Consider the following 26,121-nt stretch of genomic DNA (forward strand, 5'->3'; position numbering starts at 1 on the left):
CGTATTATAGATATAATTAAATGTTTCAAGTATAGCTAAGGTTAGGCAGCAAATGGTTAACATGAAACGTTTTTGTATTATGAGAAGTTTCTGTATAGTATGTTATGCTTGTTTTTTCTGTATATATATATTTTAAATTAATAATAAGCGAATTAAAAAAAAAGTGTGAATCGTCCCATTGAAATAGGTGCTTAAAGTTAGCACCTTGCTGCACCAAGGACTAAGGGGCTTGTCTGAGGTGATGCAGAAACTGTGAGGCATAGCCAAGAATTGAATCCAAATTTCCTGAGTCCCACTCCAGAGTCTTAACCACAAAACTGTCCAGCCCCATTACAGAAAAGCAAAGCCTGTGGAGACATGATTTTTCTGATCAGCAAATAAACTTAAAATAAGCGAGCAGGCTGCCTGGAGGAGATTTGGCCATTGCTTTGTTGGTTTTGGAACAACCATTTGATAGGCATTTTCATAAAAACTTAACCTGGCTCAAAAAAAAAAGTGTAAAAAATACAGTGAACTCAAAGAAGAGAGAATTCTAGTGTAAAATCTCTCATATAGCTGAAACGTACATCTGGACCTTCTTCCCCACATCTCGTGCCACCACCACATGACTGCTTTCTATAACAGAGAGAGAACCTGAAGACTCTCTCAATGAAGGACGCCTCTGTAAGGGGAGCAACTCACCATTCAGTTGCTCGCACAAAGCCAGACGACTTGGCTTCAGTATAAACTGGCACTGCAGCTCTCGGGGCAGCTGTTCCATTAAGAAGGACCCATGAAGGTCGAGAGGGTAGGCACAGTCTTTCGATTCCTGTGTCTGGGGCACAGCATCTCGAATGTGGCTCATTTTAATTCCAAAGGGATATTCGTGTCCTGCTCAAAGAGAAATCAGAATCATCTATTTCGGCCTGACTGGGGACCAGCAAAATTCAATCTACTTTAGAGAAAAACAGATTTTTATACACTGGCTTGCAAATGTCTCTGTTGGTAACCTCAGGATAAAGCTACTCTGATTCTCCTCTCATTTCTGCTGGCATAAGTCATCTTTGACTCCACTGTAGCCAATGTTACAGTGGGTACAAGAAAATTCGGGCCAATTTTGTTAGTCAAATTGTTCAAACGCCCAGCAGAAAATTACAACTGACAATTTTGGAATCCAGCATTTATTCTTTTTACTGCTTTATTTTCTTGGCTGAAAATCTAGGTACTGGTTTTCCACATGGAGCTGGCAAGAAATGAAAGTCCTGCTAGCCATTATCTGCTTTGGTAACCATTATTTGCTGAACACACAAAAAGCGTTAGATTCAATATGAAAGTGACCTCCCCTCCCTGGCCTTGGTAACTGGGACACCCATCAGTGCAGGCAAAGGGGACACAGTTCCAGTTCCTGTAGGATGTTGAAATAGAAAGGAAATGTTAATCACGCAATTAACTGAAACTAGTTGTCCATGGTCAATTGGAGTCTTCAGGGACTATTCAGTATCTATTCATTTCGGTGTAATCATACAAACACTTCAATAGAAGAACTACCTCAGGGCTTTTCTACACACAGAAGTTGAACTGAAGGTGTGATGTTAAAATGAATTAATTAAATTGGTGTAACTGTATGTAGACCAGGCGTAACCTGAAATCTGTTTGTGGATGCAATCTTGATTAAGGATGATTGTTTCAGCTTTGTTCTGCCTCTTGCAGTTAGATACACATCAGCAGGCAGAAAGATAAAAACTGGGCCCTTAAATTCTCCAAGCAAACCTTTGGGTTAATATCAAGCGTAGTATCAGTTTAACATAGCCATTACATGAGCAACATATCCTCATATCTCAATGTCTGTACTTTGACCAGTTAACCTTTTACCCCCAATCGGAAATATTGCAGATTATGTATTCCTTACACCATCCGATCTTAAACCAAACTTTGCAGCCCTTGATAATCTGTACGTTATTCCCTGATAACCAGAGACCTCTATGCTTAAACTCCGTACCGTTCACTTTTTTTAAACATCATCTTAATAAAATTTTTAAATCTGTTATCAGTTTAACATCCAATATGTCTTCTGTTGAAAGGCAGGGCTGGCTCTAGGCACCAGCAAAACAAGCAGGTGCTTGGGGCGGCACATTTCCTGGGGCGGCATCCCGGCGCCGGCCATGCTGCCCCTAGAAATATGCCCCCGCCGCCCCAGCTTGCCTCCGCTCCGCCTCCAACTGCTCCCCTGAGCACGCTACCGCCGCTCCGCTTCTCCTCCCCCCCCCAGGCTTGCCGCGCGCGAACGGTTTCGCGTGGCAAGACTGTGAGGGAAGGAGGGAGAAGCCGAGTGGCAGCACGCTTGGGGGAGGCGGCGGTGGTGGAGAGGAGGCAAGCTGGGGCGGGGAGCGGTTTCTCTACCCCCCCCGTTACTTCCTGCGCTCACCTCCGCTCCGCCTGCTCCCCTGAACGCACTGCCTCTCCCTTGCCTGAGAGGGAGGGGGGGAGAAGCAAAGCGGCGGCGTGTTCAGGGGAGCAGACGGAGCGGAGGTGAGCTAGGGTGGGGAGCTGTGGGGGAGAGGGCGCGAGCAGGAAGCAAGGGGGGGTGGAAAATGCGGCACGCCCGGGGGAGGAGGCAGGGCCACGGATTTGGGGAAGGGGTTGGGAAGGGGCGGAGCTGGGGGCAGAGGGGCACAAAAAAAAAGGGGGCGGCCAAAAATTTTTTTTGCTTGGGACGGCAAAAATCCTAGAGCTGGCCCTGTTGAAAGGATTATATTCTGCACATGCAGAAGGAGAGATTCAATGAACTGAAAGGTCTTTTCCTTTTCTACATTCTATGATACTATAGATAAAGCCACATCAGCAGTTATGTCTGAACTAAACTACATACAATATGCTGAATGACAGTCTGGTACTTTTCAAAGACAAAACAGTTTACATTGTCTATAAGATGCACACGTTAAGACATTTTATAAATAAGAATATTGTCTGATGCCAGTAAAGCATTTGTAGTTAAGGCTGCTCTGAGAAGGAATGCTATGACTTAGCTGCAGTTAGGTTTGTGAGAGGAGAATGGGAAAAACCTGCACATTGTTGTTCTCTGTTTCTGTTCGAGACTGAGAATACTGTATATATGCTATGGCAATATAGGAGAAAACATGACAAACCAGGTTGGTTCTATGAGAGAGAGAAGGTGTGTGATTTGAGGGGCTAGATCAAGGTTTATAACAAATCTTAGGGAGAAAGAAATGGTACTTTCCAATTGCTAAGAGTGTACAACACAAGAGAGCTCTCCTGCAAAAAAGGATCAAAGAACTCAACAGTGTCTTGGGTCACCCTTAAGATAGGGAAATCCACAGGACAGGAAAGTATTAAAAATAGGAAACCACATTTCTTATTTACTTTTAATATGACAGTTAATGAAGTAAAACAAATCCGTCCCAAAAACTCACCAATAAGTGGGTAAGGAGCATCTTCTTTTCCCGAATTCACCCACAGCTGATAGTCTTTTTCAGAGCCCTTTAAAATCAAAATGACCAGCCATTAGGAGAGGGATGTATTAGGTTTCTTACAGTAATATGAGAGTCTGTGTCTTGAGACTATGAGCAAGGGGACTCTCCAGAGGGTGACTATGCCTGTAATTCCCAAATGAGAACATCCAAACTTCTGATGTATTTGCATTATTATCCTGTCCAATATGAGGTGTTAAGGACTAGCTCCAAGCAGCATGAATGACTGCTTGGAGTCCTTCATTTCTAGAGGCCTCTTTCAGACTCGCAGTTCACAGACTGGCAATTCTCTCTACACAGTAGCCAGACCAGAGGGGAGACAGTTTACCCTGACTTGGAGGTGACAAAATATGATTGGGTGCAAAAAACGTATGCCCATTTTTCTGCCCCAGAGATCTGGTTCACTGTCAAGAATGAATATCCTGCACTCTCAACATGTGCCTTGAAACTGATGGTGCCCTTTGCAAGCACATAATTGTGTGAAGTTGGATTCAGGACACTCGTGTCCATCAAGTCTCAGTATTGATCTACCATTGATGTCACATCGGAGATTAGATGTGCAACTTCTACCATGCTGCCAGACTTTGAGAAGCTGTGTCGCAACACGCAAGCTCATGTGTCACATTAGAGAGCATTAAATAATGTACTTAATGTGTAAACTCCTTGGATTCCTTGGGCACTATGTTACTTCATTGCTGTCTGGGGTCACAGGAAACAGTAAGTCTCAAAATGGGGTCACACAGGCGAAAATTTGGGAACCTCTGTGCTACAGCATTCTTAATCAGAGAGCGTCCTGGCTGCAGAAATCTGGCTGCAGAAATCTGGCAAATACCCAGTGGTACTTTATTTAGATCTAAGACAGAGTCCACCCTTCTTCCAAATAGATTTACCACCACCTCCCGTCTCATTTCATCTGGATCTTCTACCTGTGTCCCCAGTGCTCTTGAGCCAGTTTGTATTTTTCTCCTGCGCCCACCGATGATAATCTGGATCCACCCCAGAAAGCCATAGCCACTTTCATTGCGACTGACAGTAGTATAGTTTTCTGGGCCACATCAGAACTGCTGCCAAGCTAGTTAGCAGGTGGAAGAAGGAAAATAAATAGACTCTGGAGACATCCCTGGTGCCTCACGGCCAGAAGCCAGGAACAAATACGTACAAGCTGAACAGCACAAAAATATTTACTTTTTCTTTGTAAAATATATAGGAAGTAGACATGGGGGGAGGGGGAAGGGTTGGTGAACTCAGTTTTGAGGGACTGCCCTTCCCAATCACAAATGCTGCCCCTGTAGGCAATACAAGGCCATTTGCTTGCACAGTTGTGACAGTCCTGGTGTTACTGAAACACTAGGAACTCAAAATTTGAAGGAACCTTCCAACCCCCAAACCCCCTTTCCTGACTAGCTTGATAGTTTAGACCAGTGGTTCTCAACCAGGGGTCCGGGGCCACCTAAGGGGCCATGAGCAGGTTTCAGGGGGGCCTCAAGCAGGGCCAGTATTAGACTCGCTGGGGACCAGGGCAGAAAGCCGAAGGCCCTGCACATGGGGCTGAAGTCCAGGGCCCTGAGGCTCACCACCTGGGGCTAAAGCTGAAGCTTGAGCAATGTAGCTTTGAGCATGGGGCCCCAGGCAACTGCCCTGCTTGGTACCCCCTAATGGAGGCCCTGGCTTTTATATGCAGAAAACCAGTTGTTGTAGCACAGACTGGCCATGGAGTTTTTATAGCATGTTGGGGGGTGGGGCACGGCTCAGAAAGAAAAAAGATTGACACTTTGCAGGAATTAGCAGCAGTTTTCCCAGAAAAAAGTACACTGCACAAAATGCAGCAAGGTCAGGTACAGTAATAGCGTCATTACTCACACAAGATGGGAAATGTGTTTCCTTTAATTGCCATTGAAAAATCCTCTCCCTACTTTTCAGATGCTTGTTCCTGTGTGTCATGTTATGTAAGGAAAAGCAACCTATCTAACAGAAACAATTATCGGATGGGGCTTGTGTTTTCTCTTTTTAAGCTGGTCTCAGATGATTGCTGGTGTGTGATATACCCATAATAAAACAGCTGTTAGGCCACCAAGACGAAGAGAAAATTTGTGCTGTTTTACTTAGAAGAGTAGTATAGCAACCAAGAGTCTAAATTGTCCAGATAGATTTTCATTTTTTCCTGCTCAAATTGATACATTAAACCAGGGCAAAACCTCAGGTACAGTACGTACAATGGAATACTAATGTGAGGTTAACAGTGAAGCAGTTTGTTATCAACTCCTCCCCTCATACCAACGAAAACACTCCTTTGCAGTGTCAGTATCTTCATGGCCCGATGATTTCTCTGCAGACATGTGCAAGCGTAATAGTGGGTAAAAATAAAGTGCATTAAGAAAACGTATTGTTGGACTTGTAACTGTCATGCTGCATCAGCTCCCTTATGTTGCACTGTGGGTTGGGAGAGAAAGTGCGCCAGATTTCGACTTGCGCTACAACCTCTTTGCGGTGTAGCGGCTCAAAAGGATCCCAGAGCTACCCTAATTAGGCAGAAGGGGAAATCCTCACGTGGTGTAGAGCTTCTGATTTGGTGTAACAGGGGTGTTTGAGACATGCTGGGAGGTTTGGTTGAGTATTGTGCTCAAGAAATCCCTGGCCAAGAATAGTCCCTTGGAAGTCCCAACAGCTGGTGTAAATTACAGCGGCCCTAAAGTTGCTCTAAATCGTGTCGGGACCCTTTGCAAACCCAAGGGAACATGAAGGTGGCATTCAGCCATACTTAACTTTCCATAATTGAACCTTTGCTGAGAGCACCTTGGCCGGACCCAAGTTTCAGGACACGGACACACACACACGACCAAACCATTTTTAAAAGGCTTATATCTGAAGAGCTGTAATGTTTCACTTAACATTATTTCTATTTTTGTTCCACTTGAAAGAAGGAAATTAACCACCCAGTCAGTGAACGCTCATCCACAGACTTCCACTACTGCCAGTACAGGTCAGAGACACTTTGAAAAATAGTGAGAGACGAGGGATAGGGAAGTCTGAACTCCTGACATCTATTCCTGACCCTGACGCTCACTGTGTGGTCTTGGACAAGTCATTAAGGAAAAACTTCCGATGTAGGTGCATGTGTAACCCACACACCTCCTGGGTGTGGTGCTCTATTCGATCTAATGGCATTGAGACCACTTAGAGATTAATGAGTCTGCTATACAGCCTTAGCTAAGGGCCATGTGGCTTTTAGCTCATCCAGTAGAGGCTCATGCACTAAGCTTCAGCGGTCCCAGGTTCGATCTCGCCCACCAACGACCGGGCTCTGTCGCCGTTACAAGCGGGGGCTCGTCCTGGATTTCAACTGGGAAGTCTCTGAAGCTTGGGACGCGCTTCCTCAGCTAAGGGAAGCATGTAACCCACACACCTACTGGGTGTGGTGTTGTGTCCCATCTAGTGGCACCGAGACCACTTAGAGAGAGATTAATGAGTCTGCTCTACCACCTTAGCTAACAGCCAGTTGGCTTTTAGCTCATGCAGTAGAGGCTCATGCATTTAGCTCCAGAGGTCCCAGGTTCAATCCCACCCACCAACCACCGAGACCTGTCGGTGTTACACATGCAATTCCATACCAAAGAGGACATGCAGACAACTACCCAGTTTAGATATCAAAGAGCAGTACTTGGATGTGAGATTTAGGCACACAGCCGTACACGCATATTTGCAAATGTAATGGTGCACGTCCAACTTTGAAAACAAATCAGGCCAATAAGGCCAGAGCCAACTCCCAAGGTGAATTTCAGTCTTCTACAGGAGTTGTATGGAGCTCTTAACTTGTGATCACCCCACTTCACCCATCTGCAAAATAAATTTAATAACCACCACAAATGCGGGATGTATCTCATCGGGGTGTTGGGAGGCTCTCTCAATACCTGTAATGCATTTGGTGATCCGTAGATGAAAAGCACTATACTAATATGTGCCTCCAAGGCAGTTAAGAATCACTGGTCTCTTATGGTAACCGATGTAATTGGAGTCAATGTCTTCAATTTGGGTAAAAAGTAAAGATTTGATAATAAATAAATAAATAAATAAAGTCATCAAATCTGATTGTAAGGACTTACGTTAATCCCCAGCTGCTGCAGGGCTGTGAGAATCACATCATTCACTGTATCAGCATTGGTTACAGTGAGCGTTTTCGACTGTGGAGAGAAAAAAAAAGGGAAAAGAAAATTGGCATTCTAGACTACAGTATTTGCCAAGAACAGCCTCCCAATGACTTCACACGAGAATAGTGGTAAATTACAGTGCTGAAAAAACACTCCGTGCAAGATACTCTGTTAAGATGTTCGCTAATAAACAATATGTACTTTTTGTGCATAAGAACAAGCTCTCAGACCTGTCCATACCTGGACCCAGCCCCACTTTCCAAACACCGATATGGGAAGGGCAGGTTGGTTATGATTTCATGGTTGAGACTCCTGCATTAAAACACACAGCTGAATCAGCCGCTAAGAACTGCACTTTCCCTCTACACAAGACAAATAAAAGGTGCATTAATGCAGGGACATATAGATATAAGAAGGAAAGAATGGAACACTTCAGAATGGATAAAGTGAGTGCGTTCAATGGAACAAATGCTCAGTGTATTAACATTTAATAACTCACTTTTCAACTGCAGATCTAGCCAGAGAGGATAGTAGTAGTGACATCTCTATCCATCACCCACTTCCCATGTATATGCATCAAAGCCAAATTCTGTTTGATAGCAGAAATGCTTCCTCTCAGGAATCTCTAATCCAGTCATATTTTTACCTCCATAACGTACTTCAAACTTACTGATAAACAATATGAAGCATACTATCCCTATTCAGGAAGTGATGTGTATAATGAATAGAAAGAGGACATTGGTTTGACACAGGGGATGAGCTGAGCACTCTGACCACCTTGAAGTCCCTCTTCTGTATGCACTGCTGTGCTTTGATTTTAATCATTCCTGGAAGTCCTGCTTCCTGGAAGCTGTTCTTCCTTGAATGATATTGCAACACCAGTTTCACTGACTGCTGGACATCAATATTATTCCTGCCTTTTGAGGGGAACATCCTCCATGACGTGTCTTATATTTTATGTTACCCTGACACATGGTTTCTAATCTTATCTTCAAGTCCTCCCTCCAGCCCATTGCAATCAATCGTTATGCCCTTGCCTCTTACCCAGCTCCAAGCAAAAAATACTTAGACCTTGTCTGCACTAGAACTTACTTTGGTATAACTTACGTCACTCAGGCCGGTGTAGACAGTGCTATGTCAGCAGGAGAGCTTCTCCACCAACATAGCTACCGCTTCTCATGGGGGATGGAGTAATTAAGCTGACAGGAGAGCTCTCTCCCGTCGCCTTAGAGAGTCTTTACCAGAAGTGCTACAGTGGCACAGCTGCATCAGTGCAGCTGTGCCTCTTTAGCACTTCTAGAGTAGATGTAGCCTTACCCAGAGCACTACATTTCACACACACACTGTACAAGCATGACCTAATTAATTCTCAATACCACTGAGAGGTAGATAAGTGTTACTGACCCCATTTTACAGATGGGGGGAAAAGAGTCACAGAGGTCCAGTGTCACAGCGAGAGTAGGTGTCAAACCTGGGATTTGAACTCTTGACTCCTTGCCCAGAATCAGTTTGCTAGACCCTGCTGACACATACAGCACATCAGTTTTAAACTGGACACAACATTTCCAGATAAAACAAACCCATGACGTTTTGCCTTAAATAAAAGATCTGGAATGTCCTTCTGTCTAAGCCCCTGATAGTAACAAGCTGCCATGGCAATCAAAGGAAAGTAGTGAGAATACTGTATATTTGCTTCAGGATGTATCTGAATGCTCATACCATAAAAAATTTAACATTTCCCCAAAGCAATGGCATCTGGCACTTAGGAGTAGTTCAACACATTTGCATACGTTTTGCTTTGGGCTAGAATATAATAAAATGTTTTTGTGCTACATGTCCCTCCTCACCCAAAATGAAACAATTCCCTGGGACCCCCAGCTCCTTTAGTACACAAGAGACTGTAGCATCATAAGAGGTATTTAGATTATGAAGTTTCCATCTGCTATGCCTTTACTTCATCACTGATAATATCTAGACTGTTGTATTTCATTTCCAGGACTATCAGGCTCGGGCACCCAACTCTGTCTCATGAACTAATTTTAGCCAGAAAGGTTCTGAGCTATTGCCCCACTCTGAACACACATAGAAGATTTATAGACCCCTTTTCAGAAATATCTGAGCACAGCTTGATTTACTTCCTTCAACCCAAACTGCCACTGTTTGCATCACTATTAACATTGGGTTTAGGGATCCAGTAATTCTAGCTGTTGTGCTCTCAATGATTTCCCATGGACGGGGGAATACTTTATGTCTGGACTTATTCAGAATAATATTCTAACAACTGCAGATTGCCTCTTCTGGTAGAAAAGTCTCCTTAAGGGACTTACTTCTACAAAAACAAATTGCCTCAGCAACTGCCTTTTAGGCTCTTGAACATAAAACACAGATTTTTAAAGCAGCATTTAGAGGGGAGAGGATAAAAACAGACAGGATGGATGGACGGATCTATGGATGCTAGTGTTTCTTGGAAGGCTTGTCTACATACAGAAAGTGAACTTGTTCAACTTAAATTGGGTAAAAACGAAGTTAAAATGGTGCAACCCCCGATGCATTCTTATATTGATTTAAAATTTGTTGTATCAGTTTAGTTTTTTCCTGAAAATGTATTGATACAGGTCTTAGCATATGAGCTATGTGCCTCAGGTGGCACATGACCAGGATTCACCACCGAATCTGGCCCGCTGGTTGAATCATTAGCTTTCCCGGCTTGGGCCGGATACTGGCGGGGAGTGCGATATGAACACTGATCCATGGGTAAGCTGATGGAAGCCAGATTTAACAGTGTCCAGGCATCAAGTCATATCAGTTTAACTAAATCAGTCCAAAAATCACCCTTTCAGATGAATCAGTACAACTTTGTATCTAAATCAGGCCTGAGAGTAAAACCAGAGCGTCTCTGAATGGGCTAACGTCTAAACTACTTCAGAAGGATTGCTCTGAACTGTAGACTCTCCAGCTTTGCTTTCTACTTATTGAGATGTGCACTTGATCCATGAAAGTGTTTCTGTTCCAGAACAGTATTTTTAAGACATGATTGCATGTCTTGAATAGAGAGGAAATGTTTCACAGATTCATAGATTCCAGGGCTAGAAAGGACCCCTGTGATCATCTAGTCTGACCTCCTGTACAGCACAGGCCATAGGACTTCCCCAAAATAATTTCTAGAGCGCATCTTTCAGAAAAATATTCAATCTTGATTAAAGATTTGTCACTGATTGAGGAAATTCACCATGACTCTTGCTAAACTGTTCCAATGGTTAATTGTCCTCACTGTTAAAAATGTACACCTTATTTCCCGTCTGAATTTCTCTAGCTTCACCTTCCAGCCATTGGATCACATTATACCTTTCTCTGCTAGACTGAAGACCCCGTTAAATATTTGTTCCCCACGTCATCCTGTAACCTTCTCTTTTTTAAGCTAAATAGACTGACCTCCTTGAGTCTATCACTATAAGGCAATGGTTCTCAAACTGTGGGTTGGGACCCCAATAGGGTCACGAGGGCTAGCATTAGACTTGCTGGGGGTTGGGACTGAAGTCAAGGTCCAAGCCCCACCACCCAGGGCTGAAGCCCTCAAGCTTTGGTGCCCCCCAGAGTGGCGGGGCTTGGGCTTTGGCCTGCCTACCCTGGGCGGTGGGGCTCAGGCTTCAGTCCCCCTTCCCAGGGTCATGTACTATTTTTTGTTGTCAGGAAGGGGGCACGGTGCAATGAAGTTTGAGAAACCCTGTTATAAGGCATGTTTTCCTTAAAATCATAATAAATGCAAAGTAATGCACACTGGAAAACAATCCCAACTATACATACAAAATGATGGGATCTAAATTAGCTGTTACCACTCAAGAGAGATCTTAGAGTCACGGTGGATAGTTCTCTGAAAACTTCCACTCAATGTGCAGCAGCAGTCAAAAAAGGTAACAGAATGTTGGGAACCATTAGGAAAGGGACAGATAATAAGACAGAAAATATCATAATGCCTCTATTTAAATCCATGATATGTCCACATCTTGAATACTATGTGCTGATCTAGTCACCCCATTAAAAAAAAATGTATTAGAATTGGAAATGGTACAGGAGAAGGGCAACAAAAATGATTAGGGGGTATGGAACAGCTTCCATATAAGGAGAGATTAAAAGACAGACTTTTCAGCTTGGAAAAGACACGACTAAGGGGGATATGATAGAAGTCTATAAAATCTTAACTGGTGTGGAGAAAGTGAATACGGAAGTGCTGTTTACTTCTTTACATAACACAAGAACTAGGGGTCACCAATGAAATTAATAGGCAACAGCTTGAAAACAAAACAACACACAGTCAACCTGTGGAACTTGTTGCCAAGGGATGTTGTGAAGGCCAAAACTATAACAGGGTTCAAAAAAGAATTAGATAAGTTCATGGAGGATAGGTCCATCAATGGCCATTAGCCAGGATGGTCAGGGACGCAATCCCATGCTCTGTGTTCCTAGCTTCTGTTTGCCAGAAGTTGGGAGCGAATGACAGGGGACTGATCTCTCAATGATTACCTGTTCTTTTCATTCCCTGTGAAGCACCTGGCATTGGCCACTGATACTGGGATCTAGCCAGGATACTGGGCTAGATGGACCATTGATCTGACCCAGTATGGCCATTCTTACGTTCCAATCCTTTAATCATTCTTGTGGCTATTCTGTTCTCTGCACCCTCTCCAATTTATCAACATCCTTTTTGAATTGTGGGCACCAGAACTGGGGACAGAATTCTAGACACGGATGCATCCATGCCACATATAAAGGTAAAATGATTCTCCTGTTTATTCATCCAAAGATCACATTACTCCTTTTGGCCACAGCATCACAGAGGGAGCTCATGTTCAGCTCATTATTCACCATGGCCCTATTTGTTATAGTGGGCTGGATCCTGAGCGGGGCTGGGGCCCTAAACTCCCACTGACGTCACTTGGAATTATGGGTGCTCAGCACCACTCAGGTCTTTTCCAATTAAGTCTTAGTCCCCTTTTTCAGCACAGGAACACTTACATATGCACAATTGCCAACATCCTTCGCAATGATCTTCAGCGGAATGCTCTTGGGATAGTCTTTTTCTTTTTCTTCTTTGATTCGACTAACAAAACAAGCAAAGACCACACCATTTTCATTGTTATTAACAAAATTGGTAACATTTTGATTTAGTAACCCAAATAATACTGTATAAAGAAGAGAGTTGATTGCAAGGTTATCATATGCACAAAGCTCTTAGGGGGAAATGATGCATCTATGTTGTTAGAATAATTATCCATTTGGATGCCGACCAGGGTTTCCAATAAAATATTACACTTTTGCATGAATAAAGCTGATAGGTGGTGGAAACCAGTATAAGCAATAGACAAGCAAGGTTTAAAGCCCCTCTGAAACTTAAATGCTGCTTTCACAATGGTTTGCTTTTTGGGCAGCCCATCAAAATAAAAAGCATCCTTCTGGCAGTAAAGGGCCCAATCATTTCCCTCAGATTTGCATACGAAGGAAATCCGTCCACACATGGGTCTCCCTCTCTTCTGGACAGAAGTGGGGTCTCGGTCATTTCCACACCACTGCCCTCTCCTTGCCCCAGATTATTTGGAGGGTGCCCCATAGATCTGGGAATACCACTCCTCCACCTGATGGAGATTCCCCAATAGAAAAATACGCATCCCAGGGCTGCACAACCTTTTCCGCAAAGCCCCCTCCATGGCAGGGATCCCCCCTAGGAGGGTCCTGGGGATCATCTGTGGGTAGAAGAGGTCCTGGTAAAACAGCCCCCACTGGAGCCTCACTGCCAGGGCCAGGGCCAGAGCAGCTGGTGGCACAGAGCCAGCCATATAGTGGTACATGACCTCCACTCCAATGGCACTGGTGGGACCTGTGGTCTATTTCCAACCGGTCAGGACAATCCTCACAGGGGACTCCTTTGTGCAGCTTTCTTTCTCTCATGGGTTTTGCTGTTGGAGGGAGAGATCCAGCTCAAAGGAGGAAACTACCCTAACAAGTGAGGATAAACCCAGTGACTGGTACATTAAATTGTCATCATTATGGGATAATCCAGTGTCTACCTGGGACCATTGACAACTGCCAAAGGATAAATAGGGTGTAAATAGCAAGGAAGGAGAGGAGCTGTATTTGAGGACGATACAGGGTGACATCACTAAGGGGAATGGGATGAAATTAAGAATGGGTAAATTTATGCCAAATACCAGAAGAAACTTCCCATCACCAAGATGCATTAGGCTGTAAAATAGTCTCCTAAGGGAGCTGGTTGAAGCCCCATTGCTTAGAACATTTAAAACAACTGGACAAAACAAGTGGGAAGTCTAAATAATTCCAGGTAAGAATGATTGATCCACCCCCAACCCATGAACTCTGGGGAGCCAGACAAACAGACGCAGATCTGAACTCCTAGAACTTTGACTTGGAATACAAAATCCCAGCCAATGAAGTTTCTGCTCATCTCTATTTGAAATGGGACAGAACCAGATCCATGTACTCAAGCCTTCCCCAAAATCCCCCTTGACTGATTAGGTTTGGAAAAACCAAAACTAGCATGGATTTTGCCCATTCTTACTGGAAAGTCCACTATAGGGAACAATCCTGCATTAGCAACAGATAGTTTTGATGAGTGAATGAGTCTTTTCCATCTCTTCTATGATTATTATAAAAGTAGGAAAATAAAAGTACCTTTGCAAGGAAGAGAGCCACTTTTCCTTCTGCTCTGGGGAACTGCAAGGATTACAAAACAGTGACAAATATAGAAGTCAGCCAGCATGCAAGTGCCAAAGTAAAACCGATAAGAACCAAGATGGACGAGCATAGATATTCACTGGCATATCCACGAACAACCACCAACTGTTAAAGAACTGTTGTGACAGAGTGACCAGGCTCTTACTGACCCCTAGAGCCGGCCCCTGTCCTAAGGAGTTGTCCTGTTAGAAGGGGAGAGCAGTGAGTTTAGAGCTCCAGAGGTTGCCAAAAGAGAACCAGACAGAGTTGGTCCTCTGGTGCCTAGAAGAGCCAGGAGAAGGTAGAGGCCAATCAGGGCCAAGCAGACCAGATTAAAAGGACTGGTTACGTCTACTAGGGATCAGTTCTGGGTGAAGCCAAGACAGAAAAGGCTCACTCTCTCTCTGCCCTAACCCAAGTAACCAGTCAGGGGTCTAACCTTGACAGCATTTGCTCTGGATCTCTGTGAAAATCCACAACAAATAATAGTCTTTAATGCCCAGGTGGCTATTTTGAGTTCAGTGTTAATTTGTTTTCTCAAAAAGAAGAGGAGTACTTGTGGCACCTTACAGACTAACACGGCTGTTACTCTGAAACCTGTCATTATGCAAGGCACTGCATTTAGCCGTATGGAGTGGAAATCTATCAACTGCATGAAACAGTCTCTAAGGTGCCACAAGTACTCCTTTTTTTTTTGCGAATACAGACTAACACGGCTGTTACTCTGAAATTTGTTTTCTGTAAACCTGAAGCGAACCTACACCACGGGGCAACTGTCTAAGGGGAGTCCTTGACAACTTCTGACATGATTTGCAACTTTCAGTGAAAACCTGCTTCCTTGCAAATTGAAAAAATATGATCTGTATTGGGGTAAAGTCCTAGCGTTCAATTTTTCACCACAAAAGTTAAAGTTTGCCAATGAAGTCAATGGAAACAAAGTTAGGCTCCTAAGCTACAGGCTGCTAAAATGCAAACAAAAAACAGGATAACTTTACACACAGGTGTTTGATTCCTGAGTTTAAGGGTATTGCTGGTATAAAGATTGGTGAAGCTCCTCCCGTTCTGTTGCTTTGTCTTATTAATTGTTTACAGTAGGTTAGTACTTAAAAGGCCCCAGTGAGGACTGAGGACCCATTTTATACAAGATTTTTTAACTTTTATCTCACCCATACACTTTGAAGCGTACTAAGCTATCCAGTTACATGTATGATTGTTCTTTTATTAGGATAATTACAGTAATAAGGAGCCTAACCTAATTTTACTTCAAACTTTCTTGATCTAAATCCTGCCCTCGATGAAGAAAAGATTTTTCCCACTGCTGCTTTTGAAAATCAGTTCTCCAAATTTTTGAGGTTGCTATTTAGGGAACTATAACCCCTGGTCAATTTTCCTCCTTCAGGAACAAACACTTGATAAATATTTGAACTTTGGTTTTGGTTTCATTGCGTGGCAGATTCTCTTGTAACTTATCTCTACTTAGCGACTTGTATAAAACTCTTCAGATCCCCTATTTACCTCTGGACATGAAATCACTCCACTTACATACAATCTAGGATTCCCTTTTGACTAGGCTGTCACTGTCACACCAGACTATTTCCTTCTAGCTTTAAAGGATAGGCTACTGTCTCTAAATCAAAGCTCATTTTTATTGGCAAGAGTTTAATTAAATCGAAATTTCAGCTTTGTTTCAGCCCTATTCTGTTAAAAAAAAAAAGTCAGTACTACAGAGAACAGTTTATGCAGAACAGTCTCTTGGGTTACAGACAATATGATATAAAAACAGAACTAGAGGTCTCATCTCTTGCTCTCCATTAAGGGGAAAAATCCAGTTTCCGGTACTCAGCCCAATTATCTTAGCTGGGCAATACAGATTTATTGGGCAAAGATCCCCTCCCTTGGCCTTTCTGCAGAGACTAAAATTGGCCTAATGGCCAGAACTGCCTTAATGGCCCTAGTGTGCCCTCACAACGAAGACTGTGCAGAAGCAGATTTAAATGCTCATGCCTGTTAATATTCAGAGTTTCTGTTTTAGGAGGAATTTTGAACTTATTTTCTCTGGCAGAGTTTAAAAAAAGGGAACTGGGTCAACATATTACTGAATGATTCTTGCTTGCACTCAATGCAAACTCCGCCCCTTCGCAGGTGCATATGATAGACTCTTTGACCCCTGGAAAGGGCTGACACAGCCTGGCTGTGCCTGTTCGATAATTACTAAGTAGTCAAGGTATTTACAGAAATGTATTTTAAAAACCAAGACAGACAGTTAACACCAAGCACGTACACAACACAAATCACACAGCACTTTGCCAAATCTTCAATTTTCTCCGCACCCATAAGAGCTAGGTAAGTACCACTGCCACTCTTTTTGAGATCTGGAAACTGAGGCAAAGAGGTTAGCTGACTTGTCTCAAGGCAACAGAGGGAATCTATGTCGGAGCTATGGAGATCCTGACTTCCAGGCCTGTGCATAGACAATACGTCAGCTGTAATATTTTTATTACATTACTAACCTACCTAAATTTAATAAAGCAGGAAATACACATTTCAATTCCTACCTAAAATTAGCAACACAGTTGGTGGTGGGCCAGCCTATAACGAAGGACCTTTCCGGGTTAGTGCTGCCCTCATAGACCTCTTCCATGCAGGATGCCGTCCACATCTCAGAGAGACGCACTTGGCTCTTTAGTTTGAAATGAGATGGTGACCTGTTGGCAGAAATGCCAGCTATGAGACACACGAAAACAGAGAAACCCAACTTATTAAATACGGTGTTGCTGACGTGTAACTTCCATCAGAGCTAATGAAGAGACTATACTTCTTCAGTTAGAGAAATACAATCTTTTATTGGGCTTCTCTGCTTACAGATAAATACAATTTACTTTCCATTCCACAAGCAGATGTCTCTTGGCTGTCCTAGCCCTGCACTATATCGAAATTATTAAAAGCATAAAAAATTAGCTGATATCAGCAAACTCAACTCTATAGATGCAACCCACAGTCACTACAAGCAAGCACTGTAATCACCACCACCCCACAGGCAAAAGGCCGAGTTAACAGATGGGTTTACAAAGTCCAACGCCACCTCTTCTGGACAAGCAGAGAAAGAGATTTCAAGAGATGAGGGCCCTTCCCAGAATTTGCCCTGCCTGCCACCAGGATGTTTTAAGCCAAGCACTGCAAACAAGAGTACATGATCTCAGCTCACAATCGTGAAGGTGAATGGGGATGGTGCATAGATTAGTGCTCTATAAATACATACACTAAATAAACAGTTTTAGAACTGTGGAGGATCTGGAATACCTTCTTCAGGGTTAGTCTCATTTACAAGGTATTTAATTTAGGTCAGATTGAACTATTTAAGTCTGAAATGGAACAGGACTTGAACCTCAAGGGTTTACAAGGATTGTGCTCAATTCACACTGCTCTGATTTCTGACATTTTCAGTTTAAATTCTGAAAACCATGACAGCTGGATACTGCACCACAGATGACCTGGCATTAATGTGAATATCCACAGATGAATGTAAAAAGGATCCTGCATGCATATCTCTACAGCCACTAGCATAAAGTAGTAGAATGTCCGTAGAATATTTTGAAGTTACATATTAAAATCATATCTTTATTTTTATTCTGCCATAAAGATTCGTAAACCACTGTGCATCTGACCTTTCTTAAATTTGTAATATTTGATTCTATTTGCTCATAAAATGATTGGATTTTTTTTTTTACAGAGCAAGTAAGAGCTACTGTCAAAAATATTGAGTTATTGTGCATAGTGTGACCTTGGAATGAACTGTTTAAAAATTTACAAATACAAGTATAGGAGTGAAGTCTAATGGACTAAGCATAAGATCTAATAAAATAAAGTTCTCTCTGGTGTAACTCCAGTGACACCTGTAGCGCTACATCAGGAATTCATTTTTTGGTCCAGTCTTTCCTTTTCCATTTTCTGGTAAAGTGCAAACTTTGCCTAGTATTTTACTCTCTCAACATTTACAATGCACAATGCTGGATCCCCACAAAACCAAGAGTGAATGTTGGCAGGGGCCCACACAAACACAGAGATGCTTTACTGACCAGAATTGGTGGAGTGGAGTCGATGGTGTAAATTCCCCACCATCTGCCTGGGTTAGCCAGAGTTGTCAACTATTATCCATATTTAGGTACCTGAGTAAGTGGCCTGGTTTTCAGACATGCTGAGCACTAAGTCGCTCCCATTAAAGTCAACAGAGCCAGAGAAGTGTTACGTCATCCATAGGCCAGTGGAACCAGGGAGCTCTGGTGCCTTTGCAATGGAAATACTGTGCGGGCTCCACCCCTATGTAAAATCGGACACAAGAGTGGGGCCCAACATTGCAGCCCCCAGGATTGGACTGTAGAGCAGGTAGGAATCCCCCGGAACCTCCTTCCCAGACTGGAGCTGGCTCCCCACCCACTGAGTCTCAGTAATTCTCCTCTCTCCCCCTCCTATCCCTTTGTCCCCGCATTCACAGGCAGCCCTCCCCCGCATTTTCATCCCCATCTGCCAGGTCCTTTCTGCAGTCAGAGAGAGGTGAGCACTTTTGAACATTACGCCACTTATTTAAGTGCTTAAATACTGTCATTAGAGCCTAACTTTAGGCACCCAGTTTTGAGACTCTTGCCAAATATCACAGTTTTCTGGTCAGTTCAGAATCAAGAGACTGATTGGAGAGACTGAAGGAGAGATTGATTTTCTTTTCAAGAACATAAACTGAGACCATTCCAAAATATGCTTGTTTTTACATTGCAGATATAGGACACCATCCTGCTCCCAGTGAAGCAAAACTGCTGACTTTAGATGGTGCACAACTGGGCCCTACATGAATGTGCAGGTACACCATCTCATACCAGCGTGGCAAGTATAGTTCCTTTTGCTTTCAGTAAATGGCAATTCAGTACCTTGCTGCTATTAACAGATGGAAGATTAACTTCTCACTAGGTTAGTTAATCTCCTTAATAGGCGCTTCTGACAAAAATGTTAATGGATCCATTGGGAAATTGCTACCATCATTCCATTTATTTACCCTCCTACTAATTTCCCCCAAAGCAGCCAAACTTCAGAACAGTAACCAAATGTGTGCGTAGAGGGAGAATCTTCTATCTCTACATTCCCATCCAACACACCTGTGAGCAATCATTAGAAATCTTTGTTAAAAACAGAAAGACACAAACTGCATTAAAATATCTGTAGCTGTTGGCACATGGCAACAAATGTGTAAGGTAAGGAACTCGCTACCAACACAATGCACCTAGAAACGCTGGTTTGGAGATCACAGATCTTTCAATCAGCTAACTGGCGTATTCTCTTTTCCCCCTCGTCTCAATAGATCTGGATTCTCACATGTTCTCCTTTCACAAGGCTGGCAGAGGAGAAACACCTGTAAACTATCAGCTGTGGAGCTACAGCTGACCAACAGTGAGTAAACATGGCTTAAATCCTCACGTGGCTGCAGCAGAACAGGAGCATTTGTGTGGGCCCAAAGACATAGCTAGGGTGACTAGACAGCAAGAGTGAAAAATCGGGACGGGGGTCAGGGGTAATAGGTGCTTATATAAGCCAAAGCCCCAAATATCGGGATTGTCGCTATAAAATCAGGCCATCTGGTCAGCCTGGATACAGCACAATTATGGACTAAGTTTAAGGCTTTGATATTCCACTTTGGCGATAGTGAAAGTAGCTGAAAGGGACCCTTGTGTGGCCCTCTCAGAGTTATTTTGCTTTTAACAAGCTGACTTTGTAGCTCTGTAAAGTATTGCCTGGATATTGTTGCTGTGGAGTTTGCCTCACTTGATAAGTGGATTACTATCTATCTGAGACTGCAGCTCTTGCATAAAACTGGGTCAGCCTAAAGAGGGATCTGATTCTTCTGTGTGGCATCAAAAGCCTTCAGCAGGAAGAGTGACTGCTGGTGGGATCACAGTCAATGAAATTCCAACCTTTGGTTGAAATACAAGATGTTGTCTGATGGTTGCTAAACAGGATGCCTTCTGTATTCAGAGTGTGCACGGGGTTTTGGTGGCATTGTGTTACATAAACACAACAAATGCTTTCCATCTTGATATGTACATATTCTAAAAAACTGAGTTTTATCCACAATGCCAACAAGCCATTCAATTGCTTTTCCCTGCTGAGCAGGGCACCCATTACATACTGGGCATCAACTAGTCTCTTTACCTCCAGTCCAGATTGAGCAACTTGCTGCTCAGCAGAAGAAAATTGCCTCAAAATTATCTCAATTTTCTTCAAAGGCGGTAAATATAACTTGATTGTCTGGGTTTAAAAAAAAAAAAAAAAAAAAAAAAAACTCACTATAAAGCTTGGATTTTTTCCTCACGTAAAAGCCAGGACAGTTTATTCACAGAATCAAATTTTGCATTGTACCCAATCTTATATGTGGGTTAAATGAGACACAAAGAGCTCAAATTACCTCATCCAAGGTGATAAAAATAAATCAGTGGCTCTGTTAGAAACTAGGGTATTCCTGGCTCCTAATCCTTTATTACAGGCTCCTAATCCTTTATTACAGGCACAGGAAACACACAGCCTCCTTATCTGGATGTTCCCGTCTCTTTCTTTCACCTTTCCCAGGTCTCTCACCAATGCTTTCTCTCCTCAACTCCTTCCCTCTCACACACACCTTGAATGCAAGGTCTGTTATGCAAGTGCTCTGGGACATGAGAAAACGAAGCTGGAGTCATACGAGTGAGAGAGCTAGTTCTGCATGAGTGATAGGAAACAGAATAAGATAGTGATTTGTCTTTGTGACACAGGGACCCTTCTACTTCCAGACTAGCTCCATAAGAAAGTATGTGCCTAGATTCAAAGAGTACCAATATCACGTAGTGAAGCGAAGCAGTATCTTCTGTTCCTTAAACCTCTCCCTCCTTTATATACAAAATCCTGTGCTCAGATTCTATAGAATCAGAGGCTTGGGGGACAAAGGGGCGGGAGAAGGGGGAAATGAGTAAAAGGTAGGAAACAAGTTGCTTAAATCAATGCTTTGCATAAAAGTGGACACAAACCAACAAATAACCCTAAAGTTCTTAATTCTGCCATTCTTAGTCACTTTGAGCAGGACGTATTATGCAAAATGCAAGGAAGGTTCTACTCAACATAAATATGAAGGGGAGCATGATGGGGTGTATGAACACTTGTCCAAAGAAAGACAAAGCCTTCTCTTAGACCAGCGGTAGGCAAACTTTTTGGCCTGAGGGCCACATCGGCATTGCGCAACTGTATGGGGGGCCGGGTAGGGAAGGCTGTGCCTCCCCAAACGGCCTGGCCCCCGCCCCCATCCACCCCTTCCCACTTTACACACCCCTCAGAACCCCCGACCCATCCAACCCCCCCTGCTCCTTGACCCCTGACCGCCCCCTCCCAGGACCCCTGCCCCTAACCACCCCACCTACTCCCCATCCCCTGATCGCCCCCCCCAGAATCTCTGCCCCATCCAATCGCCCCCTGCTCCCTGTCCCCTGTCTGCCCCTGGGGACCCCCTGCTCCCCGCCCCCTTACCATGCCGGAGCCAGCCACTCTGCCCAACAGGAGCGGTGAGCCAGAGTGTTGTCCGTGCGGCAGCATAGCTGTGGAGGAGGGAGGATAGCAAGGGAGGGGGCAGAGTAGCCTCCCCGGCCGAGAGCTCAGGGGCCGGGCAGGACGGTCCCACGGGCCGGATGTGGCCCACGGGCCATAGTTTGCTGTCTTAGACACATGCAGCCCCCAAAACTAGGCAAGTACTTAACACAGAAGAATATTACAGATTAGCCATTTTGGGGAAATAATTTTGTAGCTGAGTCAAATTCAACAGGATCCTCATTTCAGTTCAGATTTTACTTTGGTGCACCACAGTCTTAAGTTCACATCAGACGTTAAGAAGTCAACATTTATCACCATATGTTGGCACATGATACACCCCAGGTTTCCTCTATATACTACTTAGAATAGGAAATAACTACAGTATCTCAGATAATACTGCAGGATAACTTTTGGCAGCTGCTGACTGTTTAAATAGTGCCCATTTGCGATATAGGATTCAAATATTAATTGCTGATAGAACAGCTTGAGAGATCATATCCCAATTGGTACGTCAAGACACACCAAGTAATATTCAAAATACTGTTCTTATTACTATCTTTAACAACCAGTAGAAAAGGAGGATCATTTTCTTATTACCAGAGTCCCGCTCCGTTTATTCCTCTTTAAACCCTAAATTACTTTGAGCTGGTTTAACTTGTATCAAATTCACACATGGAAAAACACACATTTTTCCAACTCCTTCAGAAATTTTAGACTCTCCTCCATGTTAAATTAAAGTGCTGTGTATTCAGCTACCATTTCCTAGAGGCCATGTAGGCACTATGGTAATACAAATCTACTACAAATAATAAATACACATGGAGTAAGTTACTCCATACATGAGTTAGTACATTGCTTATGCAGAACCCAGCACAGTGGGACCCTATTTTTCCTTAATGCACAAACAAGTAAAAGCACACTCAAGATTTGCCTTAAACCACAACTGCTGCAAGAGGCTAGCATGCTAGATCCATCTTGTAAATTTGATTTAATTGTGAATGGTAGAGTGAATAATCTGAGCTCAACAACAAGCCTGATTACACATGAACAGCTACCCAGACTCCTCAATACTACCACCTTCTACTTTGCTGCACCAGAAACAGTATATGGAAGATAATTCAAAGAGGACAGAAATGCTCACTGTAATACCATAATATTAAATTTTCCATAGATATGTTAATCATCTGAGGATATCAAATGACTTCCCAGACATGTATTAAATCTTTAACACCATGTGATGTAGGTAGTGGTATTATACACATTTCTCAAATGAATTAACTGAGATCCAAGACGCTTAAATGACTTGTCAGCGTTTGGACAGCCGGCTACAGACAGAGCTGGGAATGGAACTCAAGATGCTTAACGCCCACTCTATCCACTACATAACATTTCCACGCTCAGCTTAAGACATCACTTCCAAAATACCCACCCACATTGAATTAACATACATGTTTATGATTCCTTTACCATACTCTGGTCTGAATTGATAGACTGATTTGTGAGTGTACAAAAGAACTTAAGGGAGTTAGGAGCTCAACTCCCATTGGCAGACTAAGAAGCTCTCATGAAATCCAGGGAAGATTCACTACTGAAGATTCAATTAGGGAAATTCACGGGACGCTGCACTGAGGAGGGATGCTGCTCTGCAAGAGTATTCCCTTAGGAATGATACTTACTTGGACTTGGCAACAACAAGGATGTCTGTGAAGAGGAAAAGGTGCCGTTCCTGGGTCTGAAGGCCCGTCTTCAACTGCACATGACCATCAAGTACAAAGGCTCTGTTGGGGCAGATAAAGGACTGCACGAGGGGACATGCTTCCGGACTGATTGGGGAGAAACAGCTTTCCCTGCAGCAGGAACAAAGGAAAGAAAATCAGCATATCATAGATAACAAAGAATGGCAGAGATTTCCCACACCAATTGCTGAAAAGACAGAACATTTAATTAATTCACAGATGAACTAAAATATTACAGGGACGCTGACTTTTGCTTTGCATAGCTTAGCAGCACTGTCACCCATGCATCTTGTACAGCACCAAGCACATTGTTAGCAATTTAGCAAATAATTTAAAACACAACCCCTGCAACTCTGTATCAGACTATTAACAAAATACTGCACCTATTATAGGTTCCCCATAAATGAATATTCCTTGGAGCAGGGAACATCTGAGCACACCTTTGTGTGTGGGACTTTCAGTATGAGTTTGCAATTTTAGAAAGTTATTCAGAGTCACAGTGACCAATACTGAAAAAATAAACATGAATCAATCAGGTCAGGATGTACTAGTGACAGACCATGCAACTTTCAAAGTATGTATAATGTAAGACCTAAACTACACAGAATTTGGCAGCTTGCCTTTAATACTGTTTTATTAACCAAATCTAAAATATTTTCCCATTGCATTTATCACTCATATCAATAGTTTATGGTCAGATCCTTGTTGTAAATTCATGGCAGAGTTTTCAAACGGATTCAGAAAAGGTCATTTTGCACTGGCTCTTTACAAGTGTAACTCCCTATATATTAATAAAGCCAAGTTTCCATTCCTACAAGATGATGAGATTTTCCAGGAGGCGCTGAGCAGCCTTAGTTCCCAGTGAAGCCAGCAGCGGTTAAAGATATTCAGTACCATTCAGAAGGTGCTCAGCCTCTTGCAAGATATAATTCTATATCTGCTACGCAATCTTGTTGCCACTGCAGAGAACGTGAAATACATGTGATGCAGATAGGGCCTGATTCTCAGCAATGCTGAGCACCTGCAGCTCCCAGTTACTTCAACTGGAATTGAGGGTGCTCAGCACTTTTGAAAAATGCATGCCAGGGTGTGTGGCCTTTTATTTTGCTACGAATAAACGGGGCAGAGCGAAGCAGAAGTAAAGAGTTTTCCGACTAAGCCTGTTCCTGCTCCTATCAAAAGCGATGGCGAACTCCTACTGACGTCAGTGGCAGAAGGATGGACCTTGTAAGAGGATAGCCACAGGAGAGACCGGGAAGAAGACGACTGCAAGCAGAGAAAGTGTTCTCAAATAAGGTCACAGGCCTTCCCAAATCTCTTGCACAATCTGGCTGCTTCCCTGTGTTTGTAACTCCTTGCCTGCACTTGGATTACTTGGAGGGCTTCAGCAGTAATGCTGATTTAGGAAATCCGACAGCTGGTGCTGAAAGGACAAGCACTTTGATCAGCCTACGTGAGCGTGACTCACTTTCACTGATCTGCAAGGAGGCGGTGAGGAGCTGCCAGGGAATGTCAATATTTAGCCTAGTCGTGGCTGAAGACCTGCATTTTTAAAAATCATTCCTTCATTTTTTGGGGAGTTTCCCTCCACTTTCAACTCCCCTCTAGGCAAGGGGGAAAGAGGGAGGAGCAGGAGCTTTAAAAATGAACAATGCAAAAAATTTTTAAAAAGTTACTTGCTGTGGGAGTGGGGCCTAATCCTTCCTATGCCGTAGGGGTGTCAAAAGATGCGGGGGTGAGAGAAGAAAGAGCTCACATTAGTATAATGCAACCGTAGAAAGGTCACTATGTGAGTGGGCAAGGTGAGGGAGGGTGCAATGAGCCACTCTTCAGCCCCACCTTCTCCCCAGACAGGGGCCAGCCACAGCATGGCTTGGGAGTGCTGCCAACCCTGCTGCTTCCTAGTGCCCCTATAGGCATTAATTGCCCAAAAATGGCATGGCCCTATTCACCCTGAACTAGCCAGCTAGCTGGGCAGGCAAGGGGTGCAGGAGAGAATGCTGAACCCGCTCCAAGGGCTGTGCCAGTGTGGGCTGCTCAGGAGCCCCCTGAAGTAATGGTAGCTAAGCTGGAATTCCTTCTCAGGGTCAGAGCTGCAGCACAGCACACCCCCTCCAGTAATACTGAAGGGTGTCAAGGGCACCCAGTAAGGGACCAATCTCCTTACACGTCAAACACTTAGCACAGCGGTTCCCAACCCTTATCCAGTACTCCTCTCCCATTTCCCCTCCCCCAAACACACACACACACACACACACCCCCGACTCCATCTGGTAATAGGGGGAGAGCAAGGTGGCTGCATAGGTGCTGGAACTACAGGTGTTGGGGCTGCTCTCGCACCCCCTGGTTTGAAGTGGTTTCCATCATATACAGGATTTACAGTTTGGTTGAATGGCTTTCAGCATCCCCAATATACAAATTGTTCCAGCACCCTTGGGTGGCTGTGACCCC

The 26,121-nt window shown here is 43.6% G+C and overlaps 1 protein-coding gene across 2 annotated transcripts in view; it reads right to left on the bottom strand.

Moving 5' to 3' along the window:
• Positions 1 to 26,121, bottom strand: part of ARHGAP20 (Rho GTPase activating protein 20) — a 91,324-nt gene that overhangs the window by 23,584 nt on the left and 41,619 nt on the right. For both annotated transcript variants that reach the window (XM_043530121.1, XM_037890505.2), the window contains exons 3-9: positions 23,611 to 23,781; positions 16,894 to 17,043; positions 14,297 to 14,338; positions 12,626 to 12,710; positions 7,568 to 7,645; positions 3,411 to 3,477; positions 682 to 870 (exon numbers count right to left, since the gene is read on the bottom strand). In XM_043530121.1, the coding sequence (XP_043386056.1) occupies positions 682 to 870; positions 3,411 to 3,477; positions 7,568 to 7,645; positions 12,626 to 12,710; positions 14,297 to 14,338; positions 16,894 to 17,043; positions 23,611 to 23,781 (782 nt within the window). The remainder of the gene's footprint in view (positions 1 to 681; positions 871 to 3,410; positions 3,478 to 7,567; positions 7,646 to 12,625; positions 12,711 to 14,296; positions 14,339 to 16,893; positions 17,044 to 23,610; positions 23,782 to 26,121) is intronic.

The sequence above is a fragment of the Chelonia mydas genome, chromosome 1, assembly GCF_015237465.2.
Source record: "Chelonia mydas isolate rCheMyd1 chromosome 1, rCheMyd1.pri.v2, whole genome shotgun sequence".
NCBI classification, from domain to species: domain Eukaryota; kingdom Metazoa; phylum Chordata; order Testudines; family Cheloniidae; genus Chelonia; species Chelonia mydas.